This window comes from Actinia tenebrosa, unplaced genomic scaffold, assembly GCF_029948245.1.
Source record: "Actinia tenebrosa isolate PJP-AT-01 unplaced genomic scaffold, QUT_ActTen_1.0 PGA_scaffold4__44_contigs__length_22323623, whole genome shotgun sequence".
NCBI lineage: Eukaryota > Metazoa > Cnidaria > Anthozoa > Actiniaria > Actiniidae > Actinia > Actinia tenebrosa.
The window spans coordinates 18,377,698-18,395,797 of record NW_028292581.1 but is presented as its reverse complement, the minus strand read 5'-3'; the positions used below and the strand labels follow the sequence as shown (position 1 = coordinate 18,395,797).

The 18,100-nt window shown below is 36.6% G+C and overlaps 3 protein-coding genes across 5 annotated transcripts; 2 read left to right on the top strand and 1 right to left on the bottom strand.

Moving 5' to 3' along the window:
- Window positions 1-650: 650 nt before the first annotated feature.
- LOC116300075 (uncharacterized) lies at window positions 651-5,472 on the top strand. Of its 3 annotated transcripts, XM_031708838.2 has the most exons (3): window positions 651-839; window positions 911-1,110; window positions 1,207-5,472. In XM_031708838.2, exon 3 carries the CDS (start codon window positions 1,290-1,292, stop codon window positions 4,059-4,061), a length of 2,772 nt encoding a protein of 923 aa, XP_031564698.2. In that variant the 5' UTR covers window positions 651-839; window positions 911-1,110; window positions 1,207-1,289; the 3' UTR covers window positions 4,062-5,472. The 3 variants fall into 3 exon arrangements, with proteins under 3 accessions (XP_031564698.2, XP_031564699.2, XP_088893013.1); XM_031708839.2 differs by lacking the exon at window positions 911-1,110; XM_089036887.1 differs by having other exon boundaries at window positions 651-1,110.
- A 170-nt stretch (window positions 5,473-5,642) lies between these two features.
- On the top strand, window positions 5,643-8,583 carry LOC116296297 (uncharacterized). Its single transcript, XM_031704321.2, has 2 exons — window positions 5,643-6,156; window positions 6,909-8,583. Exons 1-2 carry the CDS (start codon window positions 6,090-6,092, stop codon window positions 8,096-8,098), a joined length of 1,257 nt encoding a protein of 418 aa, XP_031560181.2. The 5' UTR covers window positions 5,643-6,089; the 3' UTR covers window positions 8,099-8,583.
- A 460-nt stretch (window positions 8,584-9,043) lies between these two features.
- On the bottom strand, window positions 9,044-14,741 carry LOC116295027 (uncharacterized). Its single transcript, XM_089036616.1, has 3 exons — window positions 14,301-14,741; window positions 13,177-13,263; window positions 9,044-12,036 (listed from the first exon to the last, which is right to left on the bottom strand). Exons 1-3 carry the CDS (start codon window positions 14,365-14,367, stop codon window positions 9,965-9,967), a joined length of 2,226 nt encoding a protein of 741 aa, XP_088892742.1. The 5' UTR covers window positions 14,368-14,741; the 3' UTR covers window positions 9,044-9,964.
- Between the last annotated feature and the right edge of the window lie 3,359 nt (window positions 14,742-18,100).

Here is an 18,100-nt window from a genome sequence, read left to right as displayed (position 1 = left end):
TATTGAGAAAAATTGTCTCTCATCTGCAACCCCAAGAGTTTATTTTGGAGGTTTCTTAATGTAATGATAAGGATAAACAGAAATTCCCCGATGACGTGTGTAGGGGGAGTATAATTTTATTCAAATGATAAAAGAAGGTGAAGGGCTTTAACGAAGTGAATTATTTTCAGTTCTTGAGGTAAAATTGATTAATTAAGGCGTTTGTTTTCCCAGGATGGTGTAATTTTGTGGTGACAATGACGAAAATTCAATGCGGCAAAATTGACTGCCGCACGATTTTTTCGATATAACTATTTGTGCATTCTTCGTATTAAGTCTTTAACTGACCATTTGAGTTTATGTTATATCATTAAGATGACACAAATATTCAACTTGAAAGGGCTTTTTGTCTATCTTAACATTTAGCTCATGCATATTAGTTTTATAACCTCAAGAGGTCAATATTGCTTAATAGACGTACGCCCGCCCAATGATTATGCATTAAAAATCTCCCCCAAAAAAAACAGTGTTAACAAAAGAAGCTGGTAGTTTGACTAAAAATATTGCATCCCAATCAGGAAGGATCGTAAAAGGTCTTTTTTGCGATAAAACAAACACTTGAGGCTTGGCGCTTCTGGGGGAACCATTAGGAGACTGGTCGGAATATAAAGTGACTTCCGGTCAAAGCAAGCCACGCTCTCGCTCGCTCGTTTTGCCATCGAGTGAGGTGACCATTTGGTCTTAACTAGACGCGGCAATTCAAGACTGGAAAACTTAGATCACTCAAGGTCTTGGGCTCAAAAGATCGAGGCGATTTATCCTCAGATCATACAGGTTTAGAAGTCGAGACGAATATTGAGGTATTTTCTTACTAGGAAGGATACACGATCTGGTTATATTTGACCCAGTCAATCTCTTGATTCCCTGATAGACTGCTGACTGACCTGCTCTAATCTGTATGGCACGGGCTAGTCCATCAGAGAATACTAAAAAAGAAACTATATCAGCTGTATTCAGTATTCGGTAAACGAGAGGTGCGAGGAACAATCGGTTAGCCAAACAGTGGAGAAATACCAGCTGTGTTTGAACCATACTTAAAAGAGTTTGAAGCTCTTTGAATATTATGAAAAGGTACGCATAAAAACATAGACTAAACCAAGGAAATATTTTGAATTTCGATTGGAATTGTTCAAAAAGCCTGACTTAATCATTTCTTGGTTTATTTAGGACATAATTAACTGGGAATTTGATCGTATAAAGACAATAGTTCAAAAGGACGGCTGGAAGACATTCCGTAATCTCAACCAAAAATGGCGTCTTTCAGAAGCAAAGCGCTCAAAGAACCGATAATGGACGACGAGAAAACCGAAGAGATTGACGCTGACGAGATACTAGACGAACTGGACGTCAAAGGAAAACCTATTACCGACTTAAAGGCGAGTCATCTTGGAGAAAAAGGAAGCTCTGAATCATCTGAAGCCGAAATAAAGAAGAAACCAGTTTCTAACTCGACGTCGAATGCAGCTGGTAACGCTAATGGCGAGAGTGAAATATTCCAAAACGCTTCTTCGGCTTTAATTAAACGGGGAAAAGCTCAGACAACGACGCTAGGAGAAGTTAAAGGAACAAATTCAACGGCTAAGGTTGGTTTAGGATGGATAAGTTTTGAGGAAGATAGCAATAAAAGGGCTAGAGCTGACCTAGTAACACAACAAACCACTCAGGGAACTCCCCTTTCTACGGTTGTCAACGGAGATTTGACTCACCAGGCTGCTAAAATCACCGAATCTCAAGCCCAAATAGACGTAGTAAAAACTAGTCAAAAGTCTTCTTTGAATTCGTCGGTGAAAGAGGAGACAAAAATGGCAGAGGCGAAATCGAATTATTCTAATACTTCGTCAGAAGGTAACCTAATTAATGGCCATATTAGCCCAAATGTCGCCGGAGTTGGCAGTTCTTCCTCTCATAATGTTGATACTGGTCCAGTTAGTCCAAGCTGGGTGGTTTTTGAAGATTCTTCTGATGCTGGTAAAGCAAGGGGATTATCAACTACTGCTAACAGTTCAGGGGTCGTGAAGGAGGCTGTTTCTTCTTCGACTCCACCCAAACCGAACTGGGTAACCTTTGAGGAAGCAAATAGACAGAAAAACTCCATCCGAGAAGACTTGAGTGTCAATGTGTCTGTTGCAAATCAATTTTGTGCTGCTCCATCAACACCTAGTCCCAACCCTTTTGCAAACGCACCCATCATCACGCCTAAGCCAACTTCTAGTCTGTTTCAAAGTCCTCCTCCCTTGACTGTTGTCACTAGTACTAATCCATTTCTTTCCGATAATGCTGTACAAGGGCTAGCAACTGTTGACGTATCAACATATACTAGTGGGGTACCTGCATCAACTGCATCATCTGAGCCATCTACAAGTCAAACCACCGATCCTTCTCAATGGGTCTTTCATGATGTTAGTATTTTTGAGAAAGATTTGAAACTTGACCAAACTGAGGACACAGGACAGGTTAAAGTTGACAATAAACCACTGGAGGTTAGTCCCGCATTGTCAGCACCCGCTGCTGAGCATATCGAAAAGGGGATTGCAGCAGCAGCAGCCACAACTACTGAGATAGATGAAGAAAAACCAGCCATTTTACACGAATCAGATGATGAGTCTATTGGTGAAAATTTTACGCTAGCAACCACAAATACTTCCTGGAACATGCTTCTTCGTTACCCCGATAAGAAGAAAAAGCTCACTTCAAGAGAATGGAAATCCGTGGTAATTAAACTCGATGGCAACACTTTGAAGATTTTTGAGGAGTATGAGCTTTCAGCGCCATTTAGAGAGATTCCACTTCAAGCTAGTTTTAGTTTTGATCTACTCCGACTGCAACTCAGGGGTCACCATGGGAAAGTTCACACAACGAAGCTGGTGTATTTGAATTACAAGGAGACAAGGAGTGTGCGGCAGAAGGGAACGTATGAACACATTAGTGAAGGAATGCCAATCATAAAAGTCGGCTCAATGAGTCACTTAGTCATTAGAGAGTTTATGGAAGCCATAGGAAACTCAATTCGCACTCTCCCTGCATACAGAGACAGGGGTATTACCTACCGCAAGGATGAAGTGTTTGTCGACGTGGATGACACTTGCTTTGCATTAGTAAACGGCGATGGGAAAATTAAAAAACAAGGTGGAAATGTGAGAATAAAAGTAAGAGCATTCTTAACTGGAGATCCGGAATGTCAATTGGTGCTAAATGATATTGTTGTCAAAGAGAGAGAAGAAGCTCGACTAAGAGGAGAACTGAAACCTCAACGCGTTCACCACTGGATTAAACTTAAAGACTGCAATTTTCACAAGTGTGTGGATGCTAGCTCATTTGAAGAGTCTCACTCAATCATTTTTCATCCTCTGGATGCATGTACGTTTGAGTTGATGCAATTCAGAGTCAAACAACACAAGCCTTTACCCCTCTTAGTCAAAGCAGCATTAATTATTCACAGTGAACAAAGAATTGAAATGAAAGCTGAAATCAAACTTTGTCAAGAAAGTAAGATGTCTAAATATGGCAGGAACAATGTCACTTTTAGACTTCCGATTCCCGAGACCTGGGTACCACTATTCAGAACCAGTGGACTATTAGGGAGAGAGAAGTCAATTAAGTCAAGTAAAGGAAAGCGTGCGGCAGGGATCAAGAGCAGATTGAAGCATTCTAGGTGTTCCATTGCAGCAAGTATTGGTACGGCCCAGTACGAACCAGAGTACTCGGCAGTTGTATGGCGGATTGACAAGCTGCCTGTCATACAAAGCAAAGTTCCTGTTGATGCCCCTCAGACACTGAACTGTCTCTTGGAGCTGCCGTCTGGATTGGAATGCCCAGAGAACTTTCAGCCTTATGCCGAGCTTGAGTATGATGTGTCGTATGTCCTTCTTTCAGATACAACAGTAATTGCTGTCAAAGTATCTAACAGAAGTATTCCAGAAAAATGGGTTTGCTACAAAGCTCTTTACCAGTACCATATCGACATGGTAGTTGAGAGACCAAATAGTGGACCAGTCAAAGATGTAGGTTGCACGCAGCAGTAAAATAGGTAATTTAATATTTGTCATATACTATATTCCATAACAGACCATTTGCCTTAAACTGCTCTTTACTGCCACTACCAGAATCCCTTTCCACCTTATTTTATTCAATTATTTTTACTATTCCCATGAGGCTTAAAAATTTTACACCATTATAATTTTTCTTAATGGTATTTTGGTACTGGTAGTGAAACTTACTTACCATAAAATGCAAATGGACTATAGCCTTTAATGCTTATTTTCATTCAAATTCTAACTTAACTAAATATAAATTTCAAAAATATTTATCTGGGCAAAAGATGCATACAGTGTAGTTTGTGTATAAATATAGTTTGGGAGATTTTCATTGGTATGATTTATTATTTTGTGTACAATAGTTATTAATATCTGAATCAGAATATGGCTGCCTGTTGTTTACATTTTAGCAGTCTTAAAATGTTGTTTTTTTTGTTGTTTTTTTTTGAACCCCAATATGATCTGTGTTGAGGCAAGTCATGGCTAACTCATAGATCAAACCCAGAAACAATCTGGGCTGATCAAATTCATAGCTTGCCTAACTAACAGCTCAAAATGGAATTTAGTGTGTCGGGTTTTACAGATGGTGGTCAACTAGAAAACCTAAAGAAAAGTGCCCAAATTGAGCTTATTAGAATCAGTCGTAATCAGTCAAACAAACCATTTTGTCATATTTAATTTTGTCTCCATTGGTTTTTGATACCTGGTTGGAATTCTACTTAAATATCGTTTATCTCATGATCTTTTTAGTTAGCGTGCATTATCTGTTTTAATAACTCCGACACTGAAGAACGAAAAAATAACAACTTGATAGCAGCCATACTCACTGTATTTTGGTTTCTGAATTGGTCAGTGGGCAAGTAGTCTCCTTCAAAGTGGCTATTAGTTTCATCATGTAATGCTCTCTCCGCTAGGGGAGACAGTGTTGCATAAAGATAGTAATAGAGTGATTTTATTTAACTTGGAAAGAAAAATGACTATTTAGTTAGTACTAGTTGATAAAAATAAAAAATAAAACAATGGGTTTAGAGCCTACTACTAACTATTATGCATAAATCTTTTCATGGGTTAAATATAATCACTCTAGCGGCTTCATATATAGGAGACTAGTAAAAGTTACTAAGTCGCAATTCAATTCACTATGTTAAGTAAATCATGTTTATTTTTTTAAATGAATATATTTAATAGGATTACCACAAAAATGTGAGAAAATAATCAGAGATGTTTTTACCACAAGAAATGGATGGCTGAAGGACTTTATTTTGACCACCGGAGTAACCACCACTTAAAAAATTAGCCTGGAACCATTACTATTGGCTTGTTTCAGTTCTTTATTAAAAATAGCATTAACTGGTACTTATTTAAGATGTTGAGAAAATTAAAATCATAAACAAATCAATGATTGCGATCTTTTCCTCCCGTTGTTTGTTGAAAATTAAATATTTTCGTCTTGAGTAGAGTTAACGCTGAGAAATGAATTGGAACAAATTATTTTGCTCTTAGATTCAAAACGGAATGAAAAGCAGACATAATATGTAAACTCTTAATTACGGTGGCCCACAACTATCACGGCGAAAGCAAAAAGGTCACGGCTAAAAGGAATTCACCGCGGCTAAATAGAATTCACCGCGGCTAAATAGAATTCTTCACGGCGAAGTAGAATTCACCGCGGCTAAATAGAATTCTTCACGGCGAAGTAGAATTCTTCTCGGCGAAGTAGAATTCATCACGGCGAAGTAGAATTCATCACGGCGAAAAGGAAAACTTTCACGGCGAAAAGGAAAGCTTTCACGGCGAAAAGGAAAGCTTTCACGGCGAAAAGCGAAACTTTCACGGCGAAAAGGAAAGCTTTCACGGCGAAAAGGAAAGCTTTCACGGCGAAAAGGAAAGCGGCCAAAACAAGGCGCGCAGAGGCTGGGCCGCGTTTTCTCGAAGTGCATCATGGGGATAAGTACATGCACTTAATACGGTCAGCGGTTGATTATATCTCCGCCATAGAAATCAAAAGCTACAACTATGTTCTGTTCCAACTGTGGACATCAAATCGAAAACCTGGACAAGTTTTGCCCTAATTGCGGAAAAGGTAGGTTTCATATACTATTATTAATATTTAGTGATCGAAGTTGCGAACGCTTTTATGCACGCACTAAAACCCTGAACATTAAATAGTACTAATTAGTACTATTTCATACAGAATCCTTTGTTTTCTATTGTTTAATTATCACTATTTAGTGCTAAAAATTAGTATTTGTTTCACGGATTTAGTGTGAGCACTCTGATCTGTGAAACACTAATTACTAAATAGTACAAAGTAGTGCTAGTTAAACAATAGAAAACAATATTTAATATTACTCAAGTTTCACGGATTTACTGTTTAAGAGTGATATTTTACAGTTATGGCATTACGTGTACTTTTGTAATATTTGTTATAATTTTTTTTTCTTCCTTATACTCTTTAACTCTTTATTCTTTTTTGGTATATTTTATTTAATTCATTTGATACTTTATTATTAACTATTCTTTCTATTAAGATCACTTTACCTAAACCTACTAGCTACCTCGATTAACCTTGTGGTTACTGTAGCTAGTGTGGCACCTCAAGAGATGTTATATTTGTATTTTATATTAAGTTAAACAATGGTAACTAAGATGCTAAATAAAGATTTGATTGATTGATTGATTGATACTATATGGATATATATTAGTATGTATCCAGATATTTTTCACATGGCTCAGTTGCTGTCATAGAAAAATATAGTCTACTTCTACAGACTACAGTACAGTAAAATGACATTATATAAACTAATAAAGTACCTTAAATTTTTTTTGCAACAGGCCTGACAGAGGATGCATCTGACTCAGACACAGACAGCGAGGTTGAATTTGATGAAGAGGATGTAATAAAATATTACTTCCATCGGGGGTTTGAGTACCAAGAAATTATCCTATTTCTTGCCAAGAATCATAACCACACTATCAGTTACAGTACTTTGTTAAGAAAGCTAAAGCTGTATGGGCTTTCTCGAAGGAACCTGAATAGGCGGCATAAGCAGACTGATGTTCAGAAACGTATAGAAGAAATTGTGAATGGACCAGGATCATCTGGAGGATATCGTTCTGTTTGGCATACACTTCGGCTAGAGGGCTTCTCAGTTCCGAGAATTATTGTACAGCAACTATTGCAAGAGATAGATCCTGAAGGTGTTGCAACACGTAAAGGGCATCGCCTAAAACGAAGAGTTTATAGAAATCCAGGTCCAAATTATGCATGGCACCAGGATGGTTACGATAAGTTGAAACCTTGGGGGTTCCCAATACATGGTTGCATTGATGGCTTTAGTAGACGCATACTGTGGCTTAAAGTTGCACGCTCAAATAATTTACCTGACAATCCAGCAAGGTACTATGTGGATACTATTGCTGAATTAGGAGGTGTGCCAGTTGAGCTTGTCACAGATCTTGGTACTGAGAATGGCTTAGTTGCCACAATGCAGTGTTATCTTAGAGAAAATTTTGATGCCCACAGGTATGTGTCTTCCCCCAGAAACCAAAGGATAGAGGGGTGGTGGAGTTTCTTTTGCAAGAATCGGACATTGTGGTGGCGAAGTTTTTTCCAAGACTTGGAAGCCCAGGGAATAATTGATACCACCTCTGACCTAAACAAAGAATGTCTGTGGTTCTGTTTTTCATCATGTCTTCAGCAAGAATGTGATCAAGTAATGGAACACTGGAACACTCATTACATCAGGAAATCCAGACATGACACAGTACATGGTAGGCCTGATTCATTGTTTTTCTTGCCTGAATATCATGGGGGTAGAACAGATCTTCTTTTGAAAATTCCAGTAACCGAACTCAACGAGGTTTCACAACAATGTATAAATGAAGAAGAAGACAATCCCTACCAGGAATACTTTGACTATGTCCTAGAAAGTCTGAGGGAATCAAAACCCAGAAATTGGCAAAGTGCACTCAAGTTGTTTCAATATATAATTCATATAGCTGAGAATGGTAGCAATAGATAATGTTATTTGGTATTTTGGTCTTTGCTATTGGATAATGTAGTCCCATGAAACTCTGGCCCACACAAATAAATTGTTTAAGTGGACTTATAGCATTGTGTGACCAACATTTCGGGTCTCACGACTTGCTTGTTTTCCTTAAATAATGCTTATAATGCTTTTGGTTGACAACACATGTTCACTAATTAAAAATCACTTTGCGAAGAAATGTTTGTGGACCAATCCATATAAGGGACCACGCAATAACTATCCCTATAACTATTGCAGTCCCTAATTTGATTTCTTCAATAAGACTGATATAATTCAAATATTCTGAGAAACTGAGGAATGGAAAATCGAACATAATTATACATGTTTGCTTAGAATCTTCTAGTCTGCTAGAATAAATAATTTAGCCAAAATAATACCATTACATAATCAATGTAATATAGTTCCTGACACTGTTGTAAACTTTTATTTGATTTATTAAATTATATAAATTATATAAAGGTATAATAATAATAATAAATTCTTTTCTAAAAACATGTGGAATCTCAAACAGGAAAAAATGTATATAAACATAAACTTATTCTTGATCTTATTAACAATCAACAAAAAAGCAAAACAATAACATGGAATAATATTAATTCCTCTTCTTGAATAATGTGCAATACAGTACCTCCATCATATGAATTATAATAATCTTTTTTTGTAAAAAAACATCTTAATAATAGATTTGTTTTTAAAATGGCACTATCCCAATTTTGATATAAAATATGCATATATAAAAAGTTATTTGTTATCTCGACAATTAGGTAATAATAGATCCAGCCTGTGACACTGTCACAGGTCAATTGTTTCAGGCAAAAGTATTTACGTAATAAATATGATGCAAAGCCTAATCAACTCTTACAGTATCTTAAACAGGCTCTATATATAAACAAAACTATATAAAACACTCTTAAAATATAAACATTATTGGTACTGTAATCATAAACTCATGCTCATAATCCCAATAACAAACAATTAAAGTCAAGTGTCAAACTTCTGTTGCTGAAGCTTTCACATATTGGGCATTAAAATAAACTTAATACCCTGTTTTTACCTACCCACACTGGAAACCTATCCTTATCCCAATCCTGGAATTTCGTACATTAGGATACCCTGGGATTATACTCCTGTTAGGATTACCCAACCTTGAATTCAATGCTGCTTTTAGAGTAACCTCCTTGGGATTCTAAAGGAATTCAACAAAGGGATGCAGATGTCTATTCTGCTCATTTGAGGATGTGCCTTTTCTAGAAATGTTATGCAAGCATCCCATAATTTTCATTTAGGCAGCTGCTTAAATTATTAGATGGGATTACCCTATATGATTCAAGCTTACAACTGGAATAGCAGGAAAGCCATACCCCCTTGTAAGCCAGAGCCCAGTTCTTAACCAATCAAATTCCTAGAATAGCTTATCTTAACCAATGGTTAGCGCTAACCAGCCTTCAAACAACCGGGCCCAGGATGGCACATGGGTAGGATGACTATTATAAGAACTTCGGCAAGCATTTGTGGTGTATTAGCAGGGCTTTAATGAACATTTTGGCAGGGTCAAATGAGCCCGCTGCTCAATCAGCACGTATGATTTTCACCTAAAATGTTCTCACTTTAGTACTCAATGCTCTTCAAAGTTAAAATAATAGTAATGTTGTTGATGTTATTGGGCGTAAATATGTTTTTGGCAATTCTCAAGGCGCTGTGGAACCCTTGATGCCCTCGGGCTAAAATGAACCTAAGACATTTATACCCATCAACAACAACATTGATATAATAACCACAACTGGGATCCCACTTCATGGATTTGGTGTTGTCCAGACTTTCGTTTCTTTTCAATAATTATCATGCATTAGCAAATGCCTGGCCCTTGCAAAAGGCTAGTAGCATATTCTTTCTGAAGTCTTCCTCCGTTGTCAAGTGAGCCACTGGCAAAGTGAGGGCTTTGCCACATGCGCCAACTGTTGGAAAGCAGATGGTGTGGTTCGGGATCCGGATCAAGCACTCATGATCAAACAACACTGAAATATGCGAGGCTTGTCCATCAATAGGTTTATGTTTTTGTCCTGTAAGCCATCCCAACAGGCCTGAAGGGGTTATATTGGTAGACTGGACCTTTGAACTTTCCTTTTCCTGGCTCTTTGCATCTTCATCCACTAGATCTTCTGTGTCTTTATCTGCATATGCCAGTTCTTCACAATATCCTGTTAATGACTTGTCTTCTATACTTATTATGAAGTCATGGAGGTTATCAAACACTGTGTTCTCTACTCTCCTTTTGGCTGTTCCTTCCTCTGAGAACCTTGGGCGCAATTGTGTTAGTAGGTAATTTGCATCTACTTCACTGTGGTTGATGAGGAACAGCTCTTCACAGATGTTGGCATTGTTCTGAAGTGCAAAGTTGAATCCATAACACTCCAGCCCTTTCTTAAACTCCTTCAGATACAGTTGGCGCTTATTTATAATGCTCAAAATCACTGTGCCGATGATTGAATCAATGTTATCCACACTGATATGCCCTGTGTACCCATGTTCTATAATTGTGTCCTGCAAGACGACTGGATTCTCCTTTATCCTCTCTAACAGTTCCTTGTCATTTTGGGTAAGATGTTCCTTTCCATTGAGAGTATTTAGGTCTGTGTCTACCAACATGTTGTAGACACATTTCTCGAACAAATGAGGTGGCGGTCCACCTTGTGCTATGCTAACTGCGCACATTTGGCCACATGTATAAAACATGCCGTTGTGGGCCAGCAGCATTGAATCTGCTGGCGCTCCGTATGGGAACATTTCTTCGCGAACCTTCTCAATAACAGTGGTCATGAATTCCTTAGATATTGCACCAGTGTCGATCCCATCTTCCCCTGCAAAATGAACTCTGAGAACATTTTCAGGCGAACTTTTGGTAGCTTCACGTTGCCATATTTTGATATATCTTTGCAGTGTAGAGCCCCTCCTGGCAATAAAAAAGAATTGTTTATCCTTGATAATCTTTTCTCTAAGAGAAGTAATGAGGCTGCTCAGGCTGTCAAACTGCTCTTCTCTTGTTTTGGACTTTGACTCTGGGCCTGACTGGGCTGTTGCACTATGGGAGTGATTAGAACTAAGGGTACTTTTGCCATTACCAATGCCATCGCCACCAACCAGGTGACCTGTTACTTGATCATCACTGCAACCTTCATTTTCTTGACTTATGTCATCCTGCATTTTTCTAGCCAGCATCTCATCCATTTTCAACTGTGTGGCTTTGAATTTATTATATGGACACTGATTCATACATGTATTATCTGCCTCTGAAGAGTTGTGACCTGTTACTTGATCATCACTGCAACCTTCACTTTCTTGACTCATTTCAGCCTGCATTTTTCTAGCCAGCATCTCATCCATTTTCAACTGTGTGGCTTTTAATTTCTTAAATGGATGCTGATTATTATCATCATCATCTTCCTCTGAAGATGTGCTGTTTTGAGGATATTCGCTTAAATCAAAGTCATCATTCCTGCATAGGTATAAGACAATGTTTTTATAGTCTTTTCCAACCTCCTTTCGAAATCTTTTCAATGTAAAAAATTCCTTGGTTCCAGGCAAAAACTGGGCTTCTTTGCCACTCTCAAGAAGCAAGAGGTATTTTTCTCCTTCGACAAAACAATTGGAATGGTATGCTTGAAACTTATTGACTGCCTCGGTTTGGATTTGCTTGTAGGATGCTACATTGGAAATTCTTAGCATGACCCTTTTCCCACGGACAACCTTAAGGCGGGATTCTTTACCATTGAACTCCATTAGCCCAATCCAAATTCCGACATCTTCTTCTTTTTCCTCCTTAAGGGAATTCTTTGAAACCTTCTCCTTCCACTGCTTTCCTTTCGACTTTCGGAAGGATGAAAAACTTTTGATGGCACGACTTTGAGACGCACCTGTAACAACAAAGGAAACATAATTCATGAGACCACAGTGTTTATATATACATGTTTTTCACCGACTGGGAGGGATGTATTGGAAAAAAACAACTGTGACCAACGGGCTGCAAATTGATGGCCAAGAAGGTTAACATTTTATAGGTCAAGGCCCAACCCAACAGCGGGCGAACTACTTATTGTTTTTCCCAATCTAGTACATTTGCCATAGGATATATGTACAGAGTTCATGCTACATCTCAAACAAAAATTTCAAGGACTTTCCAAAGCTCAAAATTACGATTTACAAGGGCCATTTTGTTTGTGAATTTAACAGTTGCCGCTTGCTGTTATTGGAGCTAGAAGAATGTTACAATCAAAAAATGTTACAATTTTAGTTTAGTATTCAGCTACTTTGCTATATTCAAGGGCTTTTCAAGTGCACTTGAAAATGTGTTCTTAATTACAAGGATTTCAAGGAGTAGCACGAACCCTGCATGTAATTGCCTACGAGTGTTTCTGTGGACATATAACAGATATAGGAGGCTTGGTCTATAGGCAGTTATATATTCCTTGATATGATTATTCCTTGTTATTTTGCCTCTGGCTCGTGGCTTTTAAGCTTTTCACAGTTCTCTTTCTTCTGTTTTTCTTGATAATTTTTCAATCGAGACCTTGAAAAACTTGTTTATACTCATATCTATATACACCCTCTGATTTCTATAATCCTCCACGCACTAACAATAACACAATATTGTAGTTTAGGGACTAGTTTTGTCCATTTATTAGGACCTTTTCAACCTAACTGAATCTTTCTTCTGTGTTTGCAACATATTTACAGACAGACAACAGTGATGACATGAACATGATTGCAATTGTAGTTTCTTGAGCAAACAAAGAAAATATATTCAAAATTTCAAAGAAAAAAAATATAAATTACTGCCAAAAAATATGATCAGCTGTTAGTGAGGGAGCTCCTCCTCAGGCTGGTTCTCATACCGTCCCAGCGATCAACACAAATGTACAAACAGTGATCCTAGCTTTTATGCCATATCTCGGAAGCAGTTTCATTCACAGTCCTGGACTCCCCTTTTCATAAGCTTTCATTCTACAAACACTATGAATTAATTAACTTTGATGAATTTATAATTATGTTCTTACCAGTGTCACTTAGATCTTTTCCTAATCTTGAGGGACCAGCAATGTCTGCAAAACTTGCAGAAGGGACAGTTACACTTGCTGTTTGTCCTGCAAATTTTTGCCAAAAACAAATTTTTCAGTTCACTTTCTGATACAGCTATGGATTCAATCAGAAACCTATAAGGGAGTTGAAACGTGTAACAGCATGCTAAGCTTTGGAAAACTCAAATCCAATTGTTGACCATATATGAAAGTCCTGGCCTCAACATTGACCAAATATGATGAAATATGGTCATTACAAGCATGGCACTAGAGCGATGTATGAACATTACACGTTTCATCTCCCTTAAAGGTTTCTGATTTAATAGATTCAATTTCAATGAGACGCGCGATATAAGTAAATCAATTATTAAATTATATTATTATTAATCAATCAACAACATCAAGATTAAAATTCAAGATATACATGTACAAGATTTTCAAGAAACCATATTTGTTTCGGTTATCCATGCTAATACAACGTAGCACCTCCCTGGGAACTGAGCACAATAAGAGGCCTGCAGATGCAAATCTGTAGTACAATAACTAGCAGTGAGACCCATTCATATGCTAACTAGCTGTTCCCAAGGATGTATCTCTTGAAAGTAATGTCTGTTCTGGCTAGAAAGTATTAAGTCCAGCTAAGCTCAACCGTCAATCATTTGATAGACAATTGAAAAAGTATTTTAAAAATGCCTTATATCAACAATAACAACATACTGGCTCATAGCCAGGGTATGTTGGGTCTTTTACTTAAAAGTGTGTGATTCCACAGAGGAACTGATTGAGGATTCAGATTTAAATCTTACTTTAAATTGGCCAAAGGACCCTCATAATGTTTGCAAAAGCTCTATTAGGCATATTGTTAGATGCCAAAGTCCTAAAGCTTTGTATATTGTAACAGAGAAATAGTTTATGAAGAAATGTTAGCTTTTTTTAAATGTTCTTCATTTTATGCATGTTTTTGTGTGTTAAACTTTACTATCTCGTGACATAGCTCCGACTCCGTTCTTTGGCTGCATAAAAGCGTTCGCAACTTCGATCAAACTGTGTCTTTTAACCAGAAATAAAAGCACTAAATATTAATAATAGTATGTGGAACCTACCTTTTCCGCAATTAGGGCAAAACTTGTCCAGGTTTTCGATTTGATGTCCACAGTTGGAACAGAACATAGTTGTAGCTTTTGATTTCTATGGCGGAGATATAATCAACCGCTGACCGTATTAAGTGCATGTACTTATCCCCATGATGCACTTCGAGAAAACGCGGCCCAGCCTCTGCGCGCCTTGTTTTGGCCGCTTTCCTTTTCGCCGTGAAAGCTTTCCTTTTCGCCGTGAAAGCTTTCCTTTTCGCCGTGAAAGCTTTCCTTTTCGCCGTGAAAGTTTCGCTTTTCGCCGTGAAAGCTTTCCTTTTCGCCGTGAAAGCTTTCCTTTTCGCCGTGAAAGTTTTCCTTTTCGCCGTGATGAATTCTACTTCGCCGTGATGAATTCTACTTCGCCGAGAAGAATTCTACTTCGCCGTGAAGAATTCTATTTAGCCGCGGTGAATTCTATTTAGCCGCGGTGAATTCGTTTTAGCCGTGCCCTATTTGCTTTCGCCGTGATAGTTGTGGGCCACCGTACTTAATAAACATCTAAAAAAAGGAATCGACTGCAACAGACACAGTTATAAATATTTGTTCATACAGAACAGATTTTATTGATGTTGAAGAAGCCATGAGGCATGAAATTACGGATCATTCACTTATGAATTATCAAAAATGGTATGAACAATTTCAAGCACAAGGATTTCTCTGTTACATGGATTTTAAGGCCTCCAACGTGGCAGACAACTAGTTAAATACTACTTAGAATTTTTTAAATTTAAAATGATATTAAATAAATTGAAGCACAAGGATTTCTCTGTTACATGGATTTTAAGACCTCGAATTTGGCAAGACAACTAGTAAAGTACTACATAGGAATTTTTATTATAAACAGTATAAATCATTTCAAGCACAAGGATTTCTATGTTACATAGTCAAATACTACCTTAGGAATTCTTATTTTGGCTAGGGAAATTTAATATCCAAATATATTTTTGTCTTCCGGGAAATTCACATTTTTACAAAGTCATGTGTTTAGTGAAACCTTTCAGTTTATTAGCCGTATGTCTATCAAGCAAAACATTCTATTTGAGCCCTGAATCTGTTCTTATTCAACAGTGCGTGGATCTTGAACTTTGTGAACTTACCTCATTGTATAATGCTAATTATGTCTGGTTTTTTTGTTTTGTGTTGTTTTTTCTTCTTTTTTTTTTCTTTTTCCTTTTTTTTCCATCTTTTCTTTCTTTCTTTCTTTCTTTCTTTCTTTCTCTCTTTCTTTCATTCGTTCTTTCTTTCTTTCTTTCTTTCTCTCTTTCTTTCATTCTTTCTTTCTATCTTTCTTTCTTTCATTCTTTCTTTCTATCTTTCTTTCTATCTTTCTTTCTATCTTTCTTTCTCTCTTTCTTTCTTTCTTTCTTTCTCTCTTTCTTTCATTCGTTCTTTCTCTCTTTCTTTCTCTCTTTCTTTCTTTCTTTCTCTCTTTCTTTCATTCATTCTTTCTTTCTTTCCTTTTTTCTTTTTGTAGTAAATATGCATATCGAAAATTGCTTCATATTTGTTTTCACAACTACCCAAACCATTTCTTTCTATATTTAGTTCCTTGCTGCTAATGACTTTTTTACTGCTAAACAACACCTATTTTTCAGCCTAGCTGTCATCTGTCTGTTGCTAAAGACTTCATTGTGCATGTTGTTTTAAATTTCCCAATTTTTTATCTTTATTTTTGGATAATTTAAAAAATCCTTTTAAAATCCAGTCACATTATTTTTCTTTATCCTACTCCTCATTGTTGTTGCTTCCTAGCACAGATTTCTTGATAAAATTTTATCATTGAAAATTTCACTGTCTTATTTGTAGGTGAGACCATGAGCTATTGTTGTCTAAACCACACATATTGATAAAGAATGATCAGTAGCTTTTCTTATCTTCTATGGTCATAATATCCTTGTTTCATAATTAGTTTTGAAATACTTGACAAAAGCTTCATTCTCTGATAAAAATCTATTCAATTTTCCAGGAAGTGATATCATGAATAAGGAAAACACATCTACATTGTAGTTGCTTCAATCTTCTTCTCGTTGTCTAGTTTAGAAGGATATTTCATGTTCGTTTGATCCTGTTTTTGACAGTTCAGACCGTGCCAAATATTGTATAAAATCAATCACCAAGAAAATTCCAACAAGCCCATAAAAAGGTGTTATCTAATAACCAAGACATTTGTTTTCACACTTAGTCAGCATGAAGTAGTCAACCACAATTGGGTTATGAATGAAGGCCACAGAAGTAGACCTAAACACTGTTTTTCCGTTTCCAACCACGTTTATATTTCCTTGAGAATAAGATTCTTTTGAGTTTCATCCAAATTCATGTGCCTTCTCATGTGCAGTCGTTAAACAAAGGAATAATACCCAAGCATTGACCACTGGGCGGAAATGGGAAACAATACAAGACTCGCCTAAGAATTGTTCATTAATTTTCTATCCATTTCATCTCACTCCTGCTTTAATTTCCATTTTTTTCTTTCAGTCATCCAACTTGTTGTACAGATACAAGGCATACACTTACTTGTAAGAACGTTGTCATACGATATTAGAACAGCAATTTAGTGAGAAAGGAATACATTAAAAGACAAAAGAAAAAGTTCAGCTTCAGTGATCTTCTTTTGTTTTTTAATATGATTCCTATCCCACTAAATCACTGTTTTATTTTCGTATGTCAACGTTCTTGCAAGTAGGTGTATCTGATCATTTTCCAAATTATTATAAAAGTAAAATAGATAGGATTATATTGAGAAATGAGCAATAGATCATTTAGGTAGTTACCGTTTAATCATCCAGATGCTCATGAAAACCAAACATGTAACCCAAAATTGACCCAAACATGTGACCTGGCGCAAACAAACTTTTCAACAACAACTCCAACCATTAAGGAGATTGAAAGTAAAATATTTAATTATTAAAAAATCTGTTTGGCTTTGAACCCAGAAATTGTCTTTCATATGAATGTCGCACTTCAAAAGTCTATATGATAATTCTGGATTAATTTTGATCTTTGCTTCAACACCAATATAATGTTAAACAATCTTAGTGTTCTTTTTATCTTTCTGGTTTGTTTTTTTCCTTTTTTTTTTTTGTTTTTTTTAGCTTTTTTTATTTAAGGTTTTTTTTTAAGTTTTTTTTTCAAATCCAGGTTCATTGTTTTGTCATCTTGCTATCATTGTATAAGCATGAATCAAAAAAACTGGAGCCAAGGTTTTCAGCTGCAGTGAAGTGCACAAAACCACTTCTTTAGATATTTTGAATTTTAACTGACCTAAGCCTAAAACTCAAAGGTATTGAATTACAATTTATTGTGAAATAAGTATGAGCCAGCCCAATTGAAACTATTTAGTACGAAATAAATTTAGTATTGTATTGTGGAGGAAGATTAATTATGATGGTGACAATGGAAGCTTGAGAAAACAGATGCCCTTTTGCTCCCCCAACCCTTTGTGAAAGTTATTTGGGGGGGAGGATGGGGAATCGAGAGGATGTCTGTTTTCTTGGGCTATGGTAGTGAAGATGCATTAAGTATGATGATGATGGATAATGATTATAAATACAAATATGTTCACAAACTAGACTGGTCTTATTCAAAACTACTTTTTATTTCCATATTAAAATACCTTGAAGAAGAATGTAATTGCTGAGCGTTATGATACCAACCAACAGTACAAGAACACTCTATACTTAAATTAAGGTTCTCTTATCATTTCAATTAGAAACTTATCAATTTTGCAAATATGTGCAAAATATTTCTTATTATATTCACTGCAATATTCA